The following is a 22822-nucleotide window of genomic DNA, read 5'->3' as shown; positions in this document are numbered from 1 at the left end:
TCAGAGCTCAGAACTTCAGCAAATGCTTTCCATATTAACATACTAGATGACTGTGATATGACACTGACCCACACAGTAACACTTTGCATGTCTTAAAAATGGGAAATAAGCTATATTGATTTTATCAACTAATTATATCAATCCATCAAACACAAAACAGTTAATAATCAACAAATTGGGATAAAGACAGAAATAATATCTCACTTTTGGGGGGAATACAACATTATAATCGCTTATATTTTTAAGATGATTTAAAGTCTGATAAATCTAAAAAATATAGTTTTAAACATGATATGAACATCAACATACACAAAAAGATTTAAGTTAGGACACACTTATAAATTAAGTAATAAATATGTAACACAAAAATATGTATGTTGAAATTTTAATCTGGAATTGTTAAGAAACATGTTACATAGCCAAGATTACTGGTCGTCCATTAATATTTATTTCTTCTTTTTTAATATTAAAGAAAAAAACCACCTCAGCTTAATGTGGCCATATGACTACATTCTGGCCAATGAATTAACTGAATACAAAAAGGGCACACGTGAAACAGTTCGTAAAAGAGAATTAAGAAAAATGAAGAAGGGAGTACAGAGAGAAGGAAAGGATGGAGGGAGGGAGGTAAAAGGGAAAGGAGGAAAGGAAAGGCAGGCAATGCCAGTGTGCTCCCTGGCCTTTTGCCCTCCCTTTCCCTAAACCTGGGAAGTAATAAGACTTGAAGCAGCAGTCTTGGACTCAAGAGACGGAAGCTAAATGTTGCAGTAAGCAAAGTTGTCCCTATACTTTCCTTGTACTGTTACTAGAAAAAAACTATCTTGTTTAAGCCATTGTATTTTGGGGTTTCTGTTAAAGTGGTTTAACCTGTACAATTCACAATTCCTTATTTTTATAGGGGTACGTAGATAATATCCTCAAAGGACAATCTAATTTCATTTAATGACTAGTAAGTCTGAAACTACATTAAGTAGAAAAGCATACTTATTTCAACTTACCTCTGTGACAGGTAATTCAAGCTGAACCACATCATCTTGCTTTGAAACTGGAGTTTGCAGAGCAGTGTCTAACAACAAGATTCCATTAAGGTCCTTCCTACACCCTACTGCATAATCATCCACAAAAATAACTTTATCCACGGCAGAAATATACTGACATTTCACCTGTCCACCTGGTTTAGCTGTTAAAAGAACAAAAATTCAACACTGAAGATTTTAAGACGAATAAGATCTTTTAAAATAAATGCTTACATGGCAACTAAATACCTTATATAATCTTTGATTAGAAAAAGATTCTCTAAAGGGCATTATTAGAACCGATTAAATTGGAATATGTACTGTAGCTTAAAGTAACAATATGAAATTATCAGAACTTGAAAACTATATTGCTGTTATGAAGGCATAACAGGATAAAAGGATATGATATATGCAACCTATTCACAAGTGAGCAAAAGCAGTATGAATGTATACATGAGGGAATGATAATCAAGTGTGGTAAAATATTTAAGATATTAAAATTAGTGGAACTTAGTAAAGGTTTTAGGGAAGTTCTCTGTATTACACTACTTCAAAATAATTTGTTTGGAAAAAAAATTAAATATCCAATACTATACAACATTGTACATCAACTATACTGTAATTAAAATAAATATTCAGTATTTTTTTACATCTTTCCCTACTTCCCCTACAAAAGTCATTAAGCATAAAGTCAATGTGGACAGTTTCTAGGTAATGACCTCAAAAGTTCTTTTGGGCTTTTATACCTAAGATATGCTTCCCAGGGGGAAGATGGCTTCCCAGTCCCAGGTGGCACTAGTGGTAAAGAATCCATCTGCCAACGCAGGGGACAGAAGAGGCATAAATTCAATACCTGGGTCAGGAAGGTTCCCTGGAGGAGGAAATGGCAACCTGCTCCAGCATTCTTGCCTTGGAAATTCCATGGACAGAGGAGCTTAGCAGGTTATAGTCCGTGGGGTTGCAAACAGTCAGACACGACTGAGTACACACACATACATATCTGAGATAAAATTATGGACGATGGCTATAACCTAAGTTAAGAGAACGAGTAGTCTCTTAGTTCAACTACCACTGAAAAACCACAGTCGACTACTACTGAAGATCAATGTCCTCTGAAGTTTCTGCTGAATCAATATCAGAAGAGTATTTTAATAGAAAATGAGTATACTAACCATACAATTTATCAGAATAAATTAAGAGTAGAATTTCAAGGAGTATTACAAAAGACAGTAAAACACGGAAGCTTTAAATATAAAACCAAAAAGCACAATTTGGAAAAGATAACACTGATTTCTACATTTTAATTTATAAAAAGACTAATGTTAAACACTGTCATGAATACAGTCTCTATAAAAAGACTTGAAAAAAATGATCAACTGTAAAATTTAATTGTACTAGTGAAGAAACTTCTCTGTGGACAAGTAATTCTGCCACCAGTCAGTACACCTTATTCTAAACTCCCACCAGAAGTCTACAGAACATTCCTGATCTTGGTACTATTATTGAGCAGTAATACAAAAGCAGCAAAGAGATAAACCAGGGTCCTACTCATCAATATCTAGGACAACTATAAAACATGTTATAATCAATGAATATTAGGGTTAGCTTTCTTAATCTCAAATTATTATAGCTCTCTCATCTTGGAGGCATTACAAAACTGATTAGAAACTTATTCATTATCTACATAAAACAGAAAAATTCATGGAATTTCTATAGTTCATTCTCAGATCTATTGGTTTGAAATGTATGTCAGCATACAGAAAAATAATCTCTGTAATACAATAAAACAGGAATATTTACCTACCACTTCTCATCTCTAGGTAAAACCACAAGAAATCATACAAATTATAGGAACTCAGAGTAAAATTACGTAAGAACTTGTAAAGATAGTTTCAAATTTTAAAACAGACTATTCCTTTTTTTATAGAGGTTTTTGGTTCACAGAAAAATTCAGCAGAAGGCAGGGATTTCCCATATGTGCCATGCCTCCCACACATAACTGTAAAATTAAAAAAAAAACAAAACTACAAATTGTTTAGTTTTAGGGATAGGTCATTAGCTAAGGAACTATAAAAACCATTATTTTGTTAAAACTTGTACAGAGGTATAAAATGTAAAAATCTGCACCAGGGTTTTCAACTGGGTTTCCATGCAACCCCAGAATTCAATAGATCATGACTAAAAAAAAAAAAAAAAAAATCCACACTGTTTTTTTAAATTTCTTACACTATGTAATATTAGCACTCAAAGTAATGCAGTGACCAAACAGCCTTACTGGCAATGACTTCAGAAGTCTCTCAGGCCCACAAAGCATGTAAAAGGACCATGTTTATTCAGATGAGTCCATTCCCAGTATTTCTGAGCTGAGTTACAAAAGGCCATTTGTAAGCAGTGACTTTCTGTACTGCACAGCAGAAGACAGTAAACTGATTATCGGCCATACTACCCTACCCTGAAGGCTCTTTGAGCTCATATGACCTCATTTTAACTAATTACACCTGCAAAGACCCTGTTTCTAAATAAGGTCACAATCTGAGGTTCCCATGAGCACGTGAATTCTGATGGAAGATTATACAACCCACCACAGACTCTTTCTCTGAATCTTTTACTCAGCCTGAGAACTTTATTTCAAGAAAAACAGCTCTGTTAATGTAGTCGCATAGTATGCTCAAGATTTTATTTACATCTACCAGTAAACAAGTTCTAGATTTCTGTGAAGAAAAAACATCCTTCAATGAACAAAGAACATTTTAGGGAACTTTTCATCGTCTTAACATGTTCGAGCAACTCTTTTTACCTGACAAAAAATAAGATCAAGGACACAAATTCTCTAATTTTGGAAAAAAATGAAATCCATGTGTGCTTAAGTGTGACCCAGAACTGAGTATTTGTACAGCAAAAAAAAACAAGCATAGGTTTCACAATGGGAGGTAAAAATCAACATTTATTTTCAGTTAAAAGAATAACAATTTTAAGTACATAAAGGTTCATAAAAGAGATGAAGAAACCAAGAAACCTATGGCTGAGCTCTCAGTAAGAAAATACCTTTTCAAAATTTTGTATGAAATTATATGTTAAATTACACTTTTATTCATATTGCTTTGTTTTATGGTTTTGGAAGTATTACTATGGAACAATGTCAACACATTTTAATGCTGCAAATAACATTAATAAAAAAAACTTATAACCTATATTTAAACTTCCAAGGCTACCTTTAAAATAAACAGAAATTTATACTTTATTTGCCCTATGAGTTTAAAATGTCTGAAAATAAATTTCTCAAAGAAAGAAGAGCCATGCTTAACTAATGTTTTAAGTTTTTGAGGAAAATCAGCTAAGAAGTCATTTTCAGTTTTTAAACAGAGGGGGGAAAACTCTTATACCCATTCTATACCACATGTTGCACCTTGTTAGAAGACAATTATAAAATGACTTTGAACCCTACACAGATAAAGTTTAAAAAGAAATTCAAGCAGAAAATTTAACAGAAGAACACTCAAATTTCTTTCAGCTATACCAGATATAAGCAAACTTCCTATAAAAAGATCAAATAGTATTTAAGGCCTCATAAGAAACACTCAAATTTCCTCCAACTATACCAGATTATCAGCAAACTTCTTATAAAAAGATCAAATAGTATTTAAGGTCTTTTCTCATAATTACTCAACTCTGCCACTGTACTACAAAAGAAACATTTATTTACTTTATTTTAGTAAATGAAGGGATGTAAAGGTGTTCTCGGAGAAGGCAATGGCACCCCACTCCAGTGTTCTTGCCTGGAGAGTCCCAGGGACGGCGGAGCCTGGTGGGTTGCCGTCCAGTGGGTCACACAGAGTCAGACACGACTGAAGGGACTCAGCAGCAGTAGCAGCAGCAGATGTGTTCTAGTAGCATTTATTTATAAAATCAGGAGACAGGCCATAGTTTGCAGATTCCTGACTGACACTAATGACTTGCATTAGTACAGATTTTCTTTGGGAGCAGGAGAAATTTCACAAAAATAGTAAGTTAAAAATTCACAGCCAGACACAAAAAGCTGCTGAAACTTAAAACTAAAACTAACAAAGAAAAATCTTGAAAGCAACCAGAGGATATGTTACGTACAGGTAAGTAATAACTACAATAAAAGCACGTTTATCATTAAAAAATCATGGACTTCACTTGGTACTGAACAATTTGTAGAGTACTGCAAAAAAGAAATTCAATTCAACAAAAAAAAAATCCATCAAGAATGAAGGTGAAATAAAGACATTCTCAGATGAGGGAACACTAACTAGAAATGTTGTCAGGAAACCTGCTCAGAAAGAATCACAAAAAGAAGTTCATCAAAGAGAAGGGAAATTATAGAGTATCAAGAATGAGGGAAGAGCTACAGAAATGGTAAATATCTGGGTAAATATAAGTGATGATTCTCCAACTCAGTCTTTTAAATGTATTTGATAACTGAAAGCAAAAATTACTACAATGTCTGATACTCTTCAATGTCACATATATATAATAAATAAGTCGATTATAACTTAAAAGAGGAGGATACAATAGAGTGGTATGGTTTCTGCTGCTGCTGCTGCTGCTGCTGCTGCTGCGTCGCTTCAGTCGTGTCCAGCTGTGCAACCCCATAGACGGCAGCCCCCTGGCTCCCCCGTCCCTGGGATTCTCCAGGCAAGACACTGGAGTGGGTTGCCATTTCCTTCTCCAATGCATGAAAGTGAAAAGTGAAAGTGAAGTTGCTCAGTTGTGTCCAACTCTTAGCGACCCCATGGACTGCAGCCTAACAGGCTCCTCTGTCCATGGGATTTTCCAGGCAAGAGTACTGGAGTGTGGTGCCATTGCCTTCTCCGGGTATGGTTTCTACATTCCACTTAAAGTGGTAAAATACTGATTCTAAATAGACTAAGAGGAAAATATATATTGCAATCCTTCAAGTAACTATGAAAACACACAAAAGCAACAGATAAGGTTAAAAAAAAAAATCAAGCCAAAAAAGCAGAAAGAGAAAAACTAAAGAAAAAAAGAGGAAACAAATAATAAAATGGAGCATCTAAACCAAAATTCAACTATTCAGTAATCATAAATGGCCTAAGTACACCAATGAAAAGACAAACTGGAATTTAAAACACACATGCAATCTAATTCTATGATGTCTAAATGAAACTTGTATCATTCTAAAAGGGTAAAAAGATGGAAAAAAGATATATCACGTAAATGTTAATCAAAGAAAGACGGAATAGTCATATTTAGATGAGACAAAGATCAGAACAAAGAAAATCACCAGGGATAAATGAGGACATTACATGACAAAAGAGTCAATTCATGAAGCAATCCTAAATATACATATACACCTAACAGAACTTAAAAATACATTCAGCAAAAATTAACAAGAACTGAAAGGAGTAACAGACATCCATAATTACAGCTGGAGATTTCAACTTTCCGTAACTGTCAGAACTAGCAGACAGAAAACGAACATAGATATAAAGAAACTGAACACCATCAACCAATGACATTTTTAAAATACTCCACCTATCAACAGTAGAATGCACATTCAAGTGCACATTGAAAATTAATCAAGATATATTGTATCCTGGATCATAAAACAGACCTTAATATAAAAGAAATAAAATTATGTTCTCTGAGAGCCCAGAAATAAACCTACATATCTCTGGTCAATTAATCTTCAACAAAGGAGGTAAGAATACACAATGGGAAAAAGACAGTCTCTTTAGCAAGTGGTGTTGGGAAAACTGGACAATCACGTGTAAATCAATGAAGTTAGAACACAGCCTCACACTATACACAAAAATAAAACTCAAAATGGCTTAAATACTTAAATATAAGACACAACACCATAAAACTCCTAGAAGAGATCATAGGCAAAACATTCTCTGACATAAATAAATCATGTCGATGTTTTCTTCGGTCAGTCTCCCAAGGCAACAGAAATAAAAGCAAAAATAAAACGTGGGACATAATCAAACTTATAAGCTTTTCCACAGTAAAGGAAACCATAAACAAAACAAAAAGACAGCCTATGAACTAGGAGAAAATATTTGCAAATGATGCAATCAACAAGGCCTTAATCTCCAAAACATACAAATAGCTCATACAAGCAACAACATAAAAACAAGCAACCCAATCCAAAAATGGGCAAAAGACCTTAACAGACATTTCTCAAAAGAAATACAGATGGCCAATAAGCACATAAAAAAGATGTTCAACATCACTAAGTATTGGAAAAAATGCAAATCAAAACTACAATAAGATACCAACTCACACAGATCAGAATGGCCATCATTAAAAAGTCTACAGGAATTCCCTGGTGGTCCAGTCCAGTGGTTAATAAGACTCTACACTTCCAATGCAGGGGGCATGGGTTTGATCCCTGATCAGGGAACTAAGACCCCATGCAGCCAAATACATAAAATCTTTAAAAAAAGAAAAAAAGATGAAGTTTAAAAAATAAATAAATAAAAAGTCTACAAATAACAAATGTTGGAGAGGGCACGGAGAAAAGGGAACCCTCCTCACTGCTGGTGGGAATTTAAGTTGGTACAGCCACCACAGAAAACAGTATGAAGGTTCCTTAGAAAACTAAAAGGAGAACTACCATAAGATCAAGCAACCCCAGTCCTGGGCATTTGTCCAGACAAAATTCTTATTCAAAAAGATACATGCATCCCAATGTTCAAAGCAGCACTATTCATAGTAGCCAAAACATGGAAACAACCTAAACGTCTATCAACAGATGAATGGATAAAGAGCATGTGATACATATACATAATGGACTGCTGCTGCTGCTAAGTCGCTTCAGTCGTGTCCAACTCTGTGAGACCCCATAGACAGAAGCCCACCAGGCTCTGCTGTCCCTGGGATTCTCCAGGCAAAAACACTGGAGTGGGTTGCCATTTCCTTCTCCAATGCATGAAAGTGAAAAGTGGAAAGGAAGTCGCTCAGTCGTGTCCGACTCAGCGACCCCATGGACTACAGCCTACCAGGCTCCTCCGTCCATGGGATTTTCCAGGCAAGAGTACTGGAGTGGGGTGCCATTGCCTTCTCCGATATAATGGACTATTACTTAACAATTAAAAAGAACAAAACAATGTCATTTGCAGCAACCAAGGGTGCAACTAGAGATTATCATACTAAGTGAAGTCAGAAAGAGAAAGACAAGATACTATATGATATCACTTACACATGGAATCTAAAATGTGACATAAATGAACCCAAGCGCAAAAGAGAAACAGACTTCTGGACACAGGACAGACTTGTGGTTGCCAAGGGGGACAGGGTTGGGACAAGAATAGAGCAAGAGGTTGATGATAGAGCAAGTTAGCAGATGTTAGCTATTATATACAGAATGGATAAACAACAAGGTCCTAATGGGAAAGAATATAGTAAAAGAAAAGAATGCACACATATGTATAACTCAATCACTTACCAGACCATCTTACCTGTCTCCCGAGAAGCCTGTACGCAGGACAAGAAGTGACAGTTAGAACCGGACGTGAAATGGACTAGTTCAAAATTGGGAAAGGAGTACGTCATGGTGTATACTGTCACCCTGTTTATTTAACTTACATGCAGAGTACATTATGCAAAATGCTGGGCTAGATGAATCACAAGCTGGAATCAAGACTGTGGGGAGAAATACCAACAACCTCAGATATGCACGCAAAAAGCAAAGAGAAATTTTGCTTTTATGGAACTCTAATATTTAACGGCAAAAAGCAAGAGAAACTAGAGAGCCTCTTGATGAAGGTAGAGAGGAGAGTGAAAAAGCTGGCTTAAAATTCAACATTCAAAAAACTAAGATCATGGCATCCAGTCCCATCATTTCATGGCAAATAGATGGGGAAAAGTAGAAATAGTGACATATTTTATTTTCTTGGGCTCCAAAATTATTGCAGACAAATACTGCAGCCATGAAATCAAAAGACACCTGCTCCTAGGAAGAAAAGCTGTGACAAATCTAGAAAGTGTATTAAAAAGCAGAAACAACACCTTGCCAACAAGGGTCCATATAGTCAAAGCTATGGTTTTTCCAGTTGTCATGTACAGATGTGAGAGTTAGACCATAAAGAAGGCTGAGCACGAAAGAATCAATGCTTTTGAACTGTGGTGTTGGAGAAGACTCTTGAGAGTCCCTTGGACTGCAAGGAAACCAAACAAGACAATTCTAAAGGAAATCAACCCTGAATATTCACTGGAAGGACTGAGGCTGAAACTGAAGCTCCGATACTTTGGCCACCTGATGTGAAGAGTCAACTCCCTGGAAAAAGACAGATGCTGGGAAAGACTGTGGGCAAGAGGAGAAGGGGCCCACAGAGGATGAGATGGTTCGAAGGCATCACTGACTCAATGGACAAGAGTTTGAGTAAACTCCAGGAGATAGCGATAGACAGGGAAGCTTGATACGCTGCAGTGTGTGGAGTCACGAAGAGTCAGAAGTGAATTAGAGACTGAACGACAACAGCAGCAGAAACTATCACAACATTGTAAAACAACTATACTTCAATGAAACAACCAACCACAAACAAAATGACCACAAAGGATTTAAGTAGAAATCAGTAACAGAAACATAATGGGAAACCTCTAAATACTTGTAAATTAAATAACATACTCCTAAGCAATTCTTAGGTCAATGAAGTCTAAAGTAACTCAGAAAACATTTTTAAAAGAATGAACATGAAGGAGTTCCCTGATGTTCTAGAGGTTAGGATACGGCACTTTCACTGCTGTTCCCCTGGCTGGGGAACACTGAGATCCCTCAAGCTGTAGCACAGCTCTCCACACCCAAAAGAGAATGAAAATATAATATCAAAATAAGGCATCTGACGCTAAAACAGTGATTAGAGTAAAACTTATAGGACTTGAATGTTTGTATTGGGGTGGGGAAAAAGGCCTTAAATCAATAACCTTAGCTTCTACTTAAAAAAACCAGAACAAATCCCAAATAAATCCAAAGCAAGGAAAAGGTAAGAAATAATAAAGGTTAATAGTGGAAATCAATGCAAAAGTAAAACTAGAAAAACAATAATGAAAAATCAATATAAGCAAAAATGAGTTCTTTGAAAAGATTGATGAAATTGATAAAGCTCTAGCAAGAGTGGCAAAGAATAAAAGAAGATATAAATTACCAACCACACAACCAAATGAAAGAGGAGCTAGCCTACAGATCCTGCAGACATCAAATGATAAATAATACTATGAACAACTCTATGCACATAAATGTGACAAATTGTGTTGTCACAATATTTAAATTTGACACTTGAAATGTTAAAAAGATAACTGAGGAATAATATAAACAGATCAATATGCATAAGTTAGAAAATAAAGGTGAAATTCCATAAAAACCACAAACTACCAAATTATTCAAAATGAAACAGGTAATCTGAATTAAGGAAAGTAAATTCCTAGTTTAAAACTTTTCAAAGAAATCTCCAGGCTTACCTGATTTCACTGGGGAATTTAAGAAGTAACACCAATTCTACAAAATCTTTTTCAGGAAACAGAAAAAGAGGAACACTTCCAAACTCCTTTTAAGAAGCCTAAATTAACCTGATATCAAAAACTAGAAAAAGGTCAAAAAAAGAAACTACATACCATTATCCCTCATGGAGATTGTGCAAAAATCCTCAACAAAATAAAAGCAAATGGAGTTTAGCAATACACCAGGACCAAACAGGGTTTTCCCAGGAATGCAAAACTGGTTCAGTATTCAAAAATCAATCAATGTAAGCTACCACGATAACTTCTTAAAGAAGAAAAACCACAGTTAAGTCAGTAGATACATCTGGCAAAATACAACATATTTCCATGATTTAAAAAAAAAAAAGTCCTCAGCAAGTTAAAAGGGAATTTCCTCAATCTGATAAAGGACAGCTACAGAGTCTACCACTATGAAACACTTAATGCTAAGACCGAAGGCTTTCCCCTAAGATCAGGAATAGGACAAGAATATTACGCTCTCAACAGTTCTATCGAATATCTTAATGGAGGATCTAGCCACTGCAATAAGATATGAGGAGCCAGACACATTAGGAAGAAATCAAACAGCCCCTATTCACTGATAACATGATTATGTATGCAGAAAATCCCAAAGAATCTAAAAAAAAAACAAACAAGGACTTCCCTGGTGGTACAGTGGATAGGAAGTTGCCTGCCAATGCAGGGGATCCTGCTCTGTGAAGATTTCACATGCCGCAGAGCAACTAAAGCCCGTAAGCCTAGGGCCTGTGCTCCACAACAAGAGGAACCATCACAATGAGATGCCTGTGCACCGCAACGAACAGCCCTGCTCACTGCAACTAGAGAAAGGTGGCATGCAGCAATAAAGACCACTCCAGTCCTCTTGCCTGGAAAATCCCATGGACAGAGGAGCCTGGTAGGCTGCAGTCCATGGGGTCGCTAAGAGTCGGACACGACTAAGCAACTTCACTTTCACTTTTCACTTTCATGCACTGGAGAAGGAAATGGCAACCCACTCCAGTACTCTTGCCTGGAAAATCCCATGGACGGAAGAGCCTGGAAGGCTGCAGTTCATGGGGTCGCTGAGGGTCGGACACGACTTAGCAACTTCACTTTCACTTTTCACCTTCATGCATTGGAAAAGGAAATGGCAACCCACTCCAGTGTTCTTGCCTGGAGAATCCCAGGGACGGGAGAGCTTGGTGGGCTGCCATCTATGGGGTCGCAAAGAGTCGGACACGACTGAAGCGACTTAGCAGCAGCAGCAGCACAGCCATAAATAAATAAATTTTAAAAAATAAAATAAATAAAAATCAAAACAAAAACTACAAGAACTAGAAGGTTTAGCAAGGCTACACTGAACAAATACATGAAAATCAATCAATTTTATATCTACTAGCAATGATCAATCTGAAAACAAAATTTACCCCAAAAACTAAGTTAGTTTACAAGAGCTCTAAAAACATAAAATACTTAATATATATATATCAAACAAAAGGTAAACAGAATATGTATGCTGACAAGTACAAGTGATCAGTGAAAGAAATCAAAAAAGATCTAAATAAAACGATGGTCATAGACTACAAGAATCAACATAGCAAAGACATGAACAGTTTCCAAACTGCTCTATAGATTTAACGCAACTTCAATCAAAATCCCAGCAGGAATTCCATGTTGCGTGGCAGCCTGGATGGGAGGGAGTTTGGGGGAGAATGGATGCATGTGTCTGGATGGCTGGGTCCTTTGCTATCCACCTGAGTCCAACGGTCACAACACTGTTAAACAGCTGTACTCCAATCCAAAATAAAGTTAAAAAAACCCAACAGCATTTTTGAGATATAGATAAACTGAATCCCAAATAATCTGAAAAGGCAAAGGAACTGGAATAGCCAGAATAATTTTGATACAGAATAAAGTTGGACAAATCACATTATATGACTTTAAGACCTGCTATAAAATTTACAGTACCTCAAGAATGTGTGCTACAGGCAAAGAGATAACATATTACATCTATGTAACAGAATCCAGAGATAGGCCTGTATAAACATGACCAGTTGATTTTTTTTTAATGTTTCTCAAGTTGTAAATTTATACATTACATGAAACTTGCCATTTAACCATTAAGTGTACAGTTCAGTGGCATTAAGTGCATTCATAGTGTCTTTCGACTATTACCACTATCCATCCACAGACCTCTTTTTATCTTGCGAAACCGCAACTTTATAATCACTGACACTAAATCTTCACTTCTGTCCCCACAGCACCTGACAGTCACTACTCTTTCTTCACTGACCATAACACCTTCCAGGTTCATCCATGTTGCACTATGTGTCAGAATTTCCTCCCTTCTCAAGGCTAATATTTCATTATATACACACACCATGTTTTGTTTATACATTCATCCACTGATGGACACTTGGGTGGCTTCTACTTTCTGTCCAGCTGGGAATAATGTCACTGTGAACATAGCATACAAATACTTCTTCAAGATTCTGCTTTTAACTCTTTATACCCAATATTTAAGTGGAATTGTGAGTTTATACAATAATTTTTAATTATCTGAATAACTGTATTACTCAAAATGTGGAAATGTGAGTTCATAAGGTAATTTTAAATTATATGTAGGACTGCATACTGTTTTCTTCAGTGGCTGCGCCATTTTATATTCCCACCAACACAGCAAAAAGGTTCCAATCTCTCTACATCCTTGCCAACACTTACTCTGCTTTTTCGAAAATAACCATCCTAATGGGTGTGAAGTGATACCTCATTATGGTTTTGATCTGCATTTCCCTAATGATTAATTATGCTGAGCATCTTTTCATGTGTTTGTTGGTCATCTGTTTATCTTCTCTGGAGAAATGTCTATTTAAATCCTTTGCTCATTCTCTAACTGGGCTATTTGTTTTTTGCTGTTTTTTGAGTTGTTGTTTTCTATAATTGTCTAAATATTTCTGGCTATATCTCTGGATATGTGACTTGCAAATATTTTCTCCCTTTCTGGGTTCTGCCTTTTGACTCTGTTGATAGTGTCCTTCAATGTACAAAAGGTTTTCATTTTGATGAAATCCTATTTGTCTATTTATTCACTGGATGCCTGTGCCTTTGGTGTCATATCCAAGAACTCACTGCCAAATCCAACATCGTGAAGCTTTTCCACTTTGTTTTCTTCTAAGAGCTTAATAGTCGTGGCTCTTACGTTTAAATCTTTGATCCATTTTGAGTTAATTTTTGTATGTGGTGTTTTGAAAATGTTTGTCTGTGGTGTAATATGGTTGTATAAGGGTAGAACTTCATTCTTTTGCATGTGGATATCCAGTTTTCTCAGCACTATTTTTTGAAGAGAATGGTCTTGACCTCCATTCCAATAATTATTTGACCACTTATATAAAGGGTACTTCTGTACTCATTATTCTAAACCAGAACCACACTGTTTTGATTACTATAGCACCATAGTAAAAAATTTTGAAATCAGGAAGTGTAAGTCCTCCAGCATTTATTTTTCCAATAACACTAGCTGTTTGGGGTCCCTCGAGATTCCATACAAATTTTAGAATGGATTTTTCTATTTCTGCAAAAGTAGTGACTGGGATTTTGATAAGGATTGCAATCAATCTGTAAATAGCTTTGGGTAGTGTTGACTTTGTAACAATACCAAGTGCTCGCAAGGATGCAGAGCAAGTATAATTCATAAATGTCTAATGGCGATGCATAATGGTACAGCCATACTAGTTTGACGGTTTCTTATGAAGTTAAACATACACTCACCAAATGGCCATGCAATCCCACTTCTACATATTTACCCTGGAGACATAAAACCTTCATTCACACAAAAATCTGTACTTAGATGTTTATAATAGTTCTTTTCATAATTACCAAAAGCATGTCCTCCCAAGAGTAACTGACTAAATATGGCGATACATTCATATGATGAAATACTTAGCGATGAAAAGGAATGACCTACAGATAGACACATGCAACAACTTGACTTTCAAAGACATTATGCTATGCACAACAAGTCAGTATCAAAAAGTTACGTACTAAAGGGTTCCATTTCCATGACATTCTAGAAAAGACAAAACAGCAGAGAGAACAGATCAGTGATTGCCAAAGGTTCAGGGGTGGGGAGGAGGCTGACTACAAAGGGATACCAAAAGAGATATCACAGAGAACTCTTTCAGGGATTGACACTGCTCTGTATCCTGACTGTGGTGATGGTTACATGAATCCATGCATGTATTACTAGTACACACACACAAAAGTCCATTTACTATAATCATTAGTCAAAATTTATTTTTAAATTATACAATAAAAACACAGGAAAATACAATTTTAACAAAGTAAAGGCGGGAAATAGTTCGTAACGTATCTTACTATAAAAATACATCAAATAATAGAAAAAGGCAAAAAGAACTTGCTGCACACCAAAATGCTAAGACTAGCCATCTCTAAGTAATGAAATCATAGAGGGGCTTCTCTTTCCCCAGGTAGCTCAGTGGTAAAGAATCCACCTGCCAATGCAGGAGACATGGGTTTGATCCCTGAGTTGGGAAGATGCCCTGGAGAAGGGAATGGTAACCCACTGCAGTATTCTTGCCTCGGAAATCCCATGAAGAGAGGAGCCTGGCAGACTACAGTCCACGGGGTCGCAAAAGAAATCAGACACAACTTAGTGACTAAACAACATCTGATGGCCTATAAGGTAAGTCATTTTTAAAATGGAAATTTTTAAAGGAAGGAAATTGTGGGGTTTTTTAGTTATCTTAACACCCACATTAAGAAACAGTCAACTCTTTATCAATGCACTAATCATGTATATCTTCAAAACCTGGAAAAGTATTATCAGAAATATATTATCTTTGCCAACTGAAACTACACATTGCAGAAGTCCATATCCACTGAGATATCATCAGAGTTCAATGCTTAAAACAGTTTATACCATAACACAAAAACATAATTCAAAGTCAATAAAAAAGGGTACAAAATTAACGTTTTTTGTTGCTATTTAGTCACTAAGTCATATCTGACTTTTTTGCAAGCCCATGGACTGTAGCTCACCAGATGTCTCATCCATGGAATTCTCCAGGCAAGAATACTGGAGTGGGTGCCATTCCTTCTCCAGGGACCTTCCCAACCCAGAGATCAAACCCGCGTCTCCTGCACTGGCAGGCGGATTCTTTACCACTGAGCCACCAAGGAACCCCAAAATTAAAGTTCAGCTCTTATAAAGCTTTTAAAGTATTATTAAAGTTACTGAAAATAAAATCATTTAACGAAAGTTACTAATACACTGTATTATTGAAAGTTAAAATGAGTATTCCTATAAGAGAACTTGGTGCAAAGAAAATCTGGGAAAGTTCGGTGACTAGGCCATAAGGAAAAGTAGCAAATGGATAAAATACAAAGCAGGGATAGTATTTTTCCAGGCAGGAAAATCAACATCTACCTAAACATGGAAGAGGTTCTCTGAAAGATACAGAATTTAAGGTTCCAATTCTCTCCCACTTATTTTAAATAATCTTAAGTTACCTGACATCAACTGAGAAAGTTTGGAGAACATAATCACCACTGAAAACTTTCCATAGATAGGACTCAATCATTAAGGACTTACTACTACTCCCTGCAAGAAACTGTGGGGCCCTTTTCATATGTTTCATTCAATTAACTGTGACAAACTGAACAATATATATGAAAATTTGTCACAGTTAAATCTCTCAACCAGTCTTCAATATATAGATTACATTCTTCCTTCAGGATTTTGACCTGGCTATAATTAAGTAAAGTCTGGGGACTAATTTCCCTATCTGATATTGCATAAAAATCCTTATCATCTGTATATAAATTCCAGTTGCTACAGAAAGTTGCCCATGTGAGAAGTAACTCAGCTACAAATCAATATAATTCTACAATTGGAACATGTACCCTTGTGAATTTCTATTTGGAGCTCATATTTGAAATTATTTTGTTTAACAGAGATGGCACCTTTCTCTGAGACTAGTAATCACACCAGTCTCATCACTCCTCACTGAATCTACATTTTAAATCAGTGCAAGTGAAATTCCATCCAAATATGATGAAAATCCATCCAGCTGTTTCCCCATACTACAGTAACAAGCCAAGAGAAACTTCCCCTGGATACCTGCCTTGCTGCTCTCTCACATCATTAGGATCTGCTCAAGGGCCTTCTCAGAGAGACTCCCCCCCAGACCACACAGTACAAATTTACCCACCACCATCTCGTATCAGTTTTGATTTCTTATAGTGTCTACCATCACCTGCATGTATGTGTAATATACCTCTTTTCACTAAACCAGAGCTCTAGGAAAGGATTTTGTTGATAAACAATAAGTTTTTGACACACAGTAAATGTTTTTGAATAAACGAATCATTTTTCATAGTTTTGAAGAACTTTTTAACGTATTAAAACTAAGCTCTAGGGCTTCCCTGCTGGCTCAGTGGTAAGGAATCCACCTGCCAATGCCGGAGACACAAGTTCAATCCCTGGTCCCACAAGATCCCACATAGCAACTAAGCCTGTGCACCACAACTACTGAGCCCGGGAGCCCCAACTACTGAGCCAAGTGTCACAGCCACTGAAGCCTGCATTCCCTGGAGCCCACGCTCTACGAGAAGCCACCGCAATGAGAAGACCGCATACCACAACTAGAGTAGCCTCTGCTCACCACAGCTAGAGAAAAGCCCACTCGACAACAAAGACCCCGCAAAGCCATATAATTTAATAAAAGTATGTATTTTTTAAAACCCACTAAGCTCTAATATGATAAAATGTAACATTCTAGTAGTTAGTTTTTTTCTTAATACAACATAAAACAAAGACATTTTAGGCATGAAACAGCTGATCTGGTAGATAATCCCAGCCATTTCTGCCCTCTACAGCTGCTTTTTCCCCTCTCCTCTCCTCATACTCCCAGTAGTAGGTCCCTGCTGCAGTGGCATTTTGGTGAAAAGTATCATAGCACTTAACTGATTAAAAAAAAAAATCAAAAATGCATTACATCAGAAAAGTACAAAAGAAAGCAACAGGAATTTGGCCCTTGGTACCGTTCTGCTTATAAGCGTATTTCACTTATAATTTAATTTACTGTGGGGTAGGTTTTATTAGCAAAGAAACTAACTTGGGAGGTGTTTCTTACCAAAAAAAAAAAAAAATTAAGCCTAAACAGAATAAATACTATTGAGGCTTCCCTGGTGGCTCAATGGTAAAGAATTCACCTGCCAATGCAGGAGATACAGGTTTGATTCCTGGGTCGGGAAGATACCCTAGAAAAGAAAATGGCAACCCCCTCCAGTATTCTTTGCTGGGAAATCCCATGGACAGAGGAGCCTGGCAGGCTACAGTCATGGGGTCAAAAAAGAGTCAGACACAGTGACTAAACAACAATAGAATACTATTCAATTGAAATAAAATCTCTCATTTATTCCAGGCATATGAAATACATTTGTTCATTTAGGGTTCTATGTGAAGTTAAAACCTCTAAACCTGGCCTGCACATTAAAATCACTGAGAAAGCTTTAAAAATTAAAATAATAAAAATTTAAGTGGCCTTGGGTTCCACTCCAGGTCACTTAAGTTAGAATACTAGAACCCTAGCAGAGTATGTCTTTAAAAACTCTCCTGATGACTCTAAGGAGCAACCAAGGCTGAGAACCACTGCCCTGTACTATCTCCCCAGCCTTCCTTGTCTCTCTTCAACTTCATAAATCAAAGTAAAAGCATAGAAACAAATCATAAAGATTTGAATTCCTGGTGCCCACAATAAATTTCAAAGAAGACACTTCCATTTGCCCCAATATTGCTATTAATTCCTGTAAAAAGTAAACATAATATTTATCTCCTCTAAAAATACATCCCTGATTTAACATACTCACACTAGACCACAATTATTTCTTCTAGGAGCACTGCCCTTGTCACAAACAATTAACTTTATGTAGCAATTAATTTATCCTTTTTGTCATTTGTACCTCCATTTTCTCCTCTCTATACCCAAAGAGTTTGGCTAACCCTGTTGTATCCCTCACATATGAAGTTCAACCTACAAAGAATGTCTACATTCATTATCATATCACATAATAATGTAGCCTGGGCAAGAATTACTAGGCCCATTTTAGAGATGGTAACCCAGGAAGTGTCTTGCCAAATGACCTTTTGCCTGAGACTCTGAGCAGTGCACTGCACGTATCAGAGAGGCACTTCCCACCCGCCTTCCCACTATTTTTATATACTCCTTTACAGTGTGGGCTTCCCTGGTGGCTCAGACAGTAAAGCGTCTGCCTGCAATGTGGGAGACCCTGTTTCAATCCTTGGGTCGGGAGGATTCCCCTGGACAAGGAAATGGCAACCCACTCCAGTACTCTTGCCTGGAAATCCCATGGACACAGGATCCTGGTAGGCTACAGTCCATGGAGTCACAAGGAGTCAGACACAACTAAGCGACTTCACTTTCACTTTTTTTTTTTCACTTTACAGAAATCTATTGTTGTCTACATTCTATCTATTGTTATAGAGAACATTCCTAAGGATAGATTTCCAAATGTTCAACAACTTACATATGGTTATAACTACAGATTTCCAGTTAAACAAGGACATAATACATACAATTTACTTCTGCTTCCTCCTATAATCCTACTGCAAAGACAGGAAATAATTAAAGAGGGCATTAAACAAGCCCACAAAGACAAAAAGACCAAGGAGATAATAACAACAAAATTTCTGAAGCTGGAGTACAGGCAGAAGACTGTTAATTGATTTGTTTCCCTATTAAAAAAAAACTTCAAGGCTAAGCCAGCAATGAGGAAAGCTCAAAGTATGTGTGTTGTAGTATTTTTCAAATTACACAGATAATAAGACATCTACAATAAAAACTACTTAAAAGTAGCAGCTTTTTGCTGTATTTTCTCAATTAATGCTAAAAGCATACCTATCGTAATAGGGCCCTACATTTTTTACCATAAACTGGGAGTTCTTGTACATAAGAGTATGCAGCCATAGCTCCCATAGAACCAAGTCCAAGATCCTCAGTCTCTCCCATCACTCCCTTCCTCATGCTTTGCACTGTAATACTAAACTGCTTATAACAAATATTACCTGCTTCATGCACCTACTTGTGCTCATGCTACTTCCTCTACCTAGCCAACTTCATTTCTTTCAAGTCTCAGCTGAGCTGTCACCCCTTCTAGACAGCTTTCCAAAACTGGGGAAAGAGTGGATTTAAAATTCATCTTATTATCCCCATACGGCAAACACTTGTTGAAATGAATGATGCAATTAAAAACACCAATACAAAAGGTAGCATTTATTGAGTGTTTATGGTGGATCAAATAATATCTACATGTATCAATTTACTTAACATCTTTCCAAGAACCAAATGAGTTGGGTACTAATTATTAAGAGCAGAGGGAGTTAAGCATCTTGCTTTGGGACACAGCTAATAAGTGATGAATCACAGACTGAAACTCAATCTGGCTCCGGAGCCAATATACTTAACCATAGACTAGGCTTTCTCTATAAATGGCAATGCCTTCCAAACCTGTATTCCCAAATCTTCACACTTCATTTATTTCCAAACCTTCAAGTTGAATTTCCAAATGGCTCCTGGCCATCTCTTCCGGGATGTCCTTCAAGAACCTCAAAATTAACGTAACTGAAATCACTATGTCCCCCTTGCTCCTCAGCATATGCCAACAAAAGCTACTCACCATACCTTCTTGTACTGCTATTCAGGTTAATTCATTCACCCAGTCACCCAAAGTAGAAACCTAAGTCTGAGTAATTGCCACCTTGTCAATTCCCCTCATCCCTACATTCGTCGAATTATATTGTTTCCACCTCTCAAACTAACTTACATGCAGCTCTCGCCACTTTTCACACCTGAGCATTAGCTTGGAATCTTTCTTCAAAAAAATCTGATTGTGTCTTAACCTATAAAAGCTGCCTACCATTGACATCAAGTCCAAAGTTCTTAGCAAAACGTATTATGATCTTGTCTTTCCCAATCTCTCAGCTTCAACTCTAACCATCCAACCCCAACTCCTCTTCCCCTCAAAACTTCCCTGAATTTAATATGCTTTTAAAGACCTAATTGTCTCTGTATAAACAAGTACCCTAGCCTAGGATATCCCTCCCACTATCTCATCTTCCCAAACTGATCATAAAGGCAACATCCTTTGAGAAGCCTTCTCTATTCCCCTCAGATTGAACAAACTCCCTTCTCTAAACTCACATAATCTGCATATCTATATTTTATTAAGAGTACTTACGCTAAAATGGCTTACCTGAAAGTATCACCAAGCATGTATTCAAAAGTAAAAAGGCTGCCTTACTTTGTGCCCCCATGCCTACCACATGTTCAACAATGTATGAAATCACCAGCCTCTTTTAACAATTTCAAGTCCAAAATGAATTAACTTACATAATTTATTTCTCTTGTAATATAAAATCATTACTCTATATTAATATTTATCTCTCTCAGATTTCACTGGTCCCATTTCCACATATGTGAAAAACTGAAAGAAAAAAATACTTCAATTTCAACAGAATCCCTGTAGTAAAAACATCTACTACATCAGCAAACTTTCAAATGGCCACTGCTACAAGAACATTTACAGAGCACATACTATATACCCTGGATGAGGAAATGACAACCCACTCCAGTATTCTTGCCTAGAAAATCCCATGGACTAGGCTGGCAGGCTACTACAGTTCACAGGGTCAAAAAGAGTCAGACTCGACTTAATGAGTGAGCACTATGTATCTGTTCTAATGTTTAACATATATTAGCTCACTTCAATTCTCACAACTATCTTATGAGGTAGATAACATTGTAATGCTCACTTTATTGATGCACTTCAAGATCAAACAGTACCAAGACTAAAGCTCAAACTATTTAGCTCCAGAAATTGATCTCTTACACTGCCTCTGATTAATAAGTCTAAAACTACTAAAACAAAGACTACAATAAATTCTTTCTTAGAGCAAAACCATCTTTGCACGTTGAACAGTTAGGAAAATGTGGGAGGCAAATGTAAAAATTTGGGTAAATATAGAGGATGTTGAAAACACAGAAAAATCTTTTTTAAGACTATTAATTCATGGGACTTCCCTGGCGATCCAGTGGTTAAGACTCAGCGCTTCCAATGCAGAGAGTGTGGGTTTGATCCCTGGGCAAGGAACTAAGATCCCACAAGCCATGCATTGAGGCAAAAAACACAAACAAACAAACAAAGCAAACAAACATGAATATTAATTCACTCTAATTATAGAAAATGTTTTGCTAATAAAACACCAAATCTTTGACATATGTCATCATGTAGTATTACTAAAGTCAGTCAACTGAAACAGAGACAAGTACACAGTCATAGCCCACAAAGATATTTGCTGAATTAAATTTTTATACAGAACTCAGACGGGCTTCCCAGATGACGCTACTATAAAGAGCCCACATACCAATGCAGGAGACTTAAGAGACCAGAGTTTGTTCCTGGGTCAGGAAGATCCCCTGGAGGAGGGCATGGCAACCCACTCCAGTATTCTTGCCTGGAGAGTCCCATGGACAGAGAAGCCTGGTGGGCTACAGTCCATGGGGTCGCAAAGAGTCAGACATGACTGAAGCGACTTAACATGCAAGGAACTCAGATGCATCTAGAAGACAACTATCTTGTAGGGCTGTTGCAGTCCCAACTCTATAACATGTTTATAACCAAGACTAGGAAGGCTTCATGTACCCAAATTAATCAGGAAATAGGAAATGATTTGTATCATTTACAATTTCCAAAAACTGAGATCTACAGGAAGATGCTGCATTTCAACCAAATTCAGTTCAGTTCAGTCGCTCAGTCGTGTCCGACTTTTTGCAACCCCATGAATCGCAGCAAGCCAGGCCTCCCTGTCCATCACCAACTCCCAGAGTTCACTCAGACTCACGTCCATCGAGTCAGTGATGCCATCCAGCCATCTCATCCTTTGTCGTCCCCTTCTCCTCCTGCCCCCAATCCCTCCCAGCATCAGAGTCTTTTCCAATGAGTCAACTCTTCACATGAGGTGGCCAAAGTACTGGAGTTTCAGCTTTAGCATCATTCCTTCCAAAGAAATCCCAGGGCTGATCTCCTTCAGAATGGACTGGTTGGATCTCCTTGCAGTCCAAGGGACTCTCAAGAGTCTTCTCCAACACCACAGTTCAAAAGCATCAATTCTTCAGCACTCAGCCTTCTTCACAGTCCAACTCACGACCACTGGAAAAACCATAGCCTTGACTAGACGGACCTTTGTCGGCAAAGTAATGTCTGTGCTTTTCAATATGCTCTCTAGGTTGGTCATAACTTTG

At 37.1% G+C, this 22822-nt stretch overlaps 1 protein-coding gene across 6 annotated transcripts in view; it reads right to left on the bottom strand.

The window, feature by feature from the left end:
• BIRC6 (baculoviral IAP repeat containing 6) overlaps positions 1-22822 on the bottom strand; it is a 214000-nt gene that overhangs the window by 185607 nt on the left and 5571 nt on the right. For all 6 annotated transcript variants that reach the window (XR_003513300.1, XM_027554971.1, XM_027554972.1 and 3 more), the window contains exon 2: positions 999-1180. Coding sequence is in view for 5 of the 6 variants with exons in the window: in XM_027554971.1 (XP_027410772.1) it covers positions 999-1180 (182 nt within the window). In the remaining variant the exon portion in view is untranslated. The remainder of the gene's footprint in view (positions 1-998; positions 1181-22822) is intronic.

Source organism: Bos indicus x Bos taurus, chromosome 11 (assembly GCF_003369695.1).
Source record: "Bos indicus x Bos taurus breed Angus x Brahman F1 hybrid chromosome 11, Bos_hybrid_MaternalHap_v2.0, whole genome shotgun sequence".
NCBI lineage: Eukaryota > Metazoa > Chordata > Mammalia > Artiodactyla > Bovidae > Bos > Bos indicus x Bos taurus.
The sequence above is the reverse complement of the archived record's forward strand: the minus strand, read 5'-3'. Positions and strand labels throughout refer to the sequence as shown.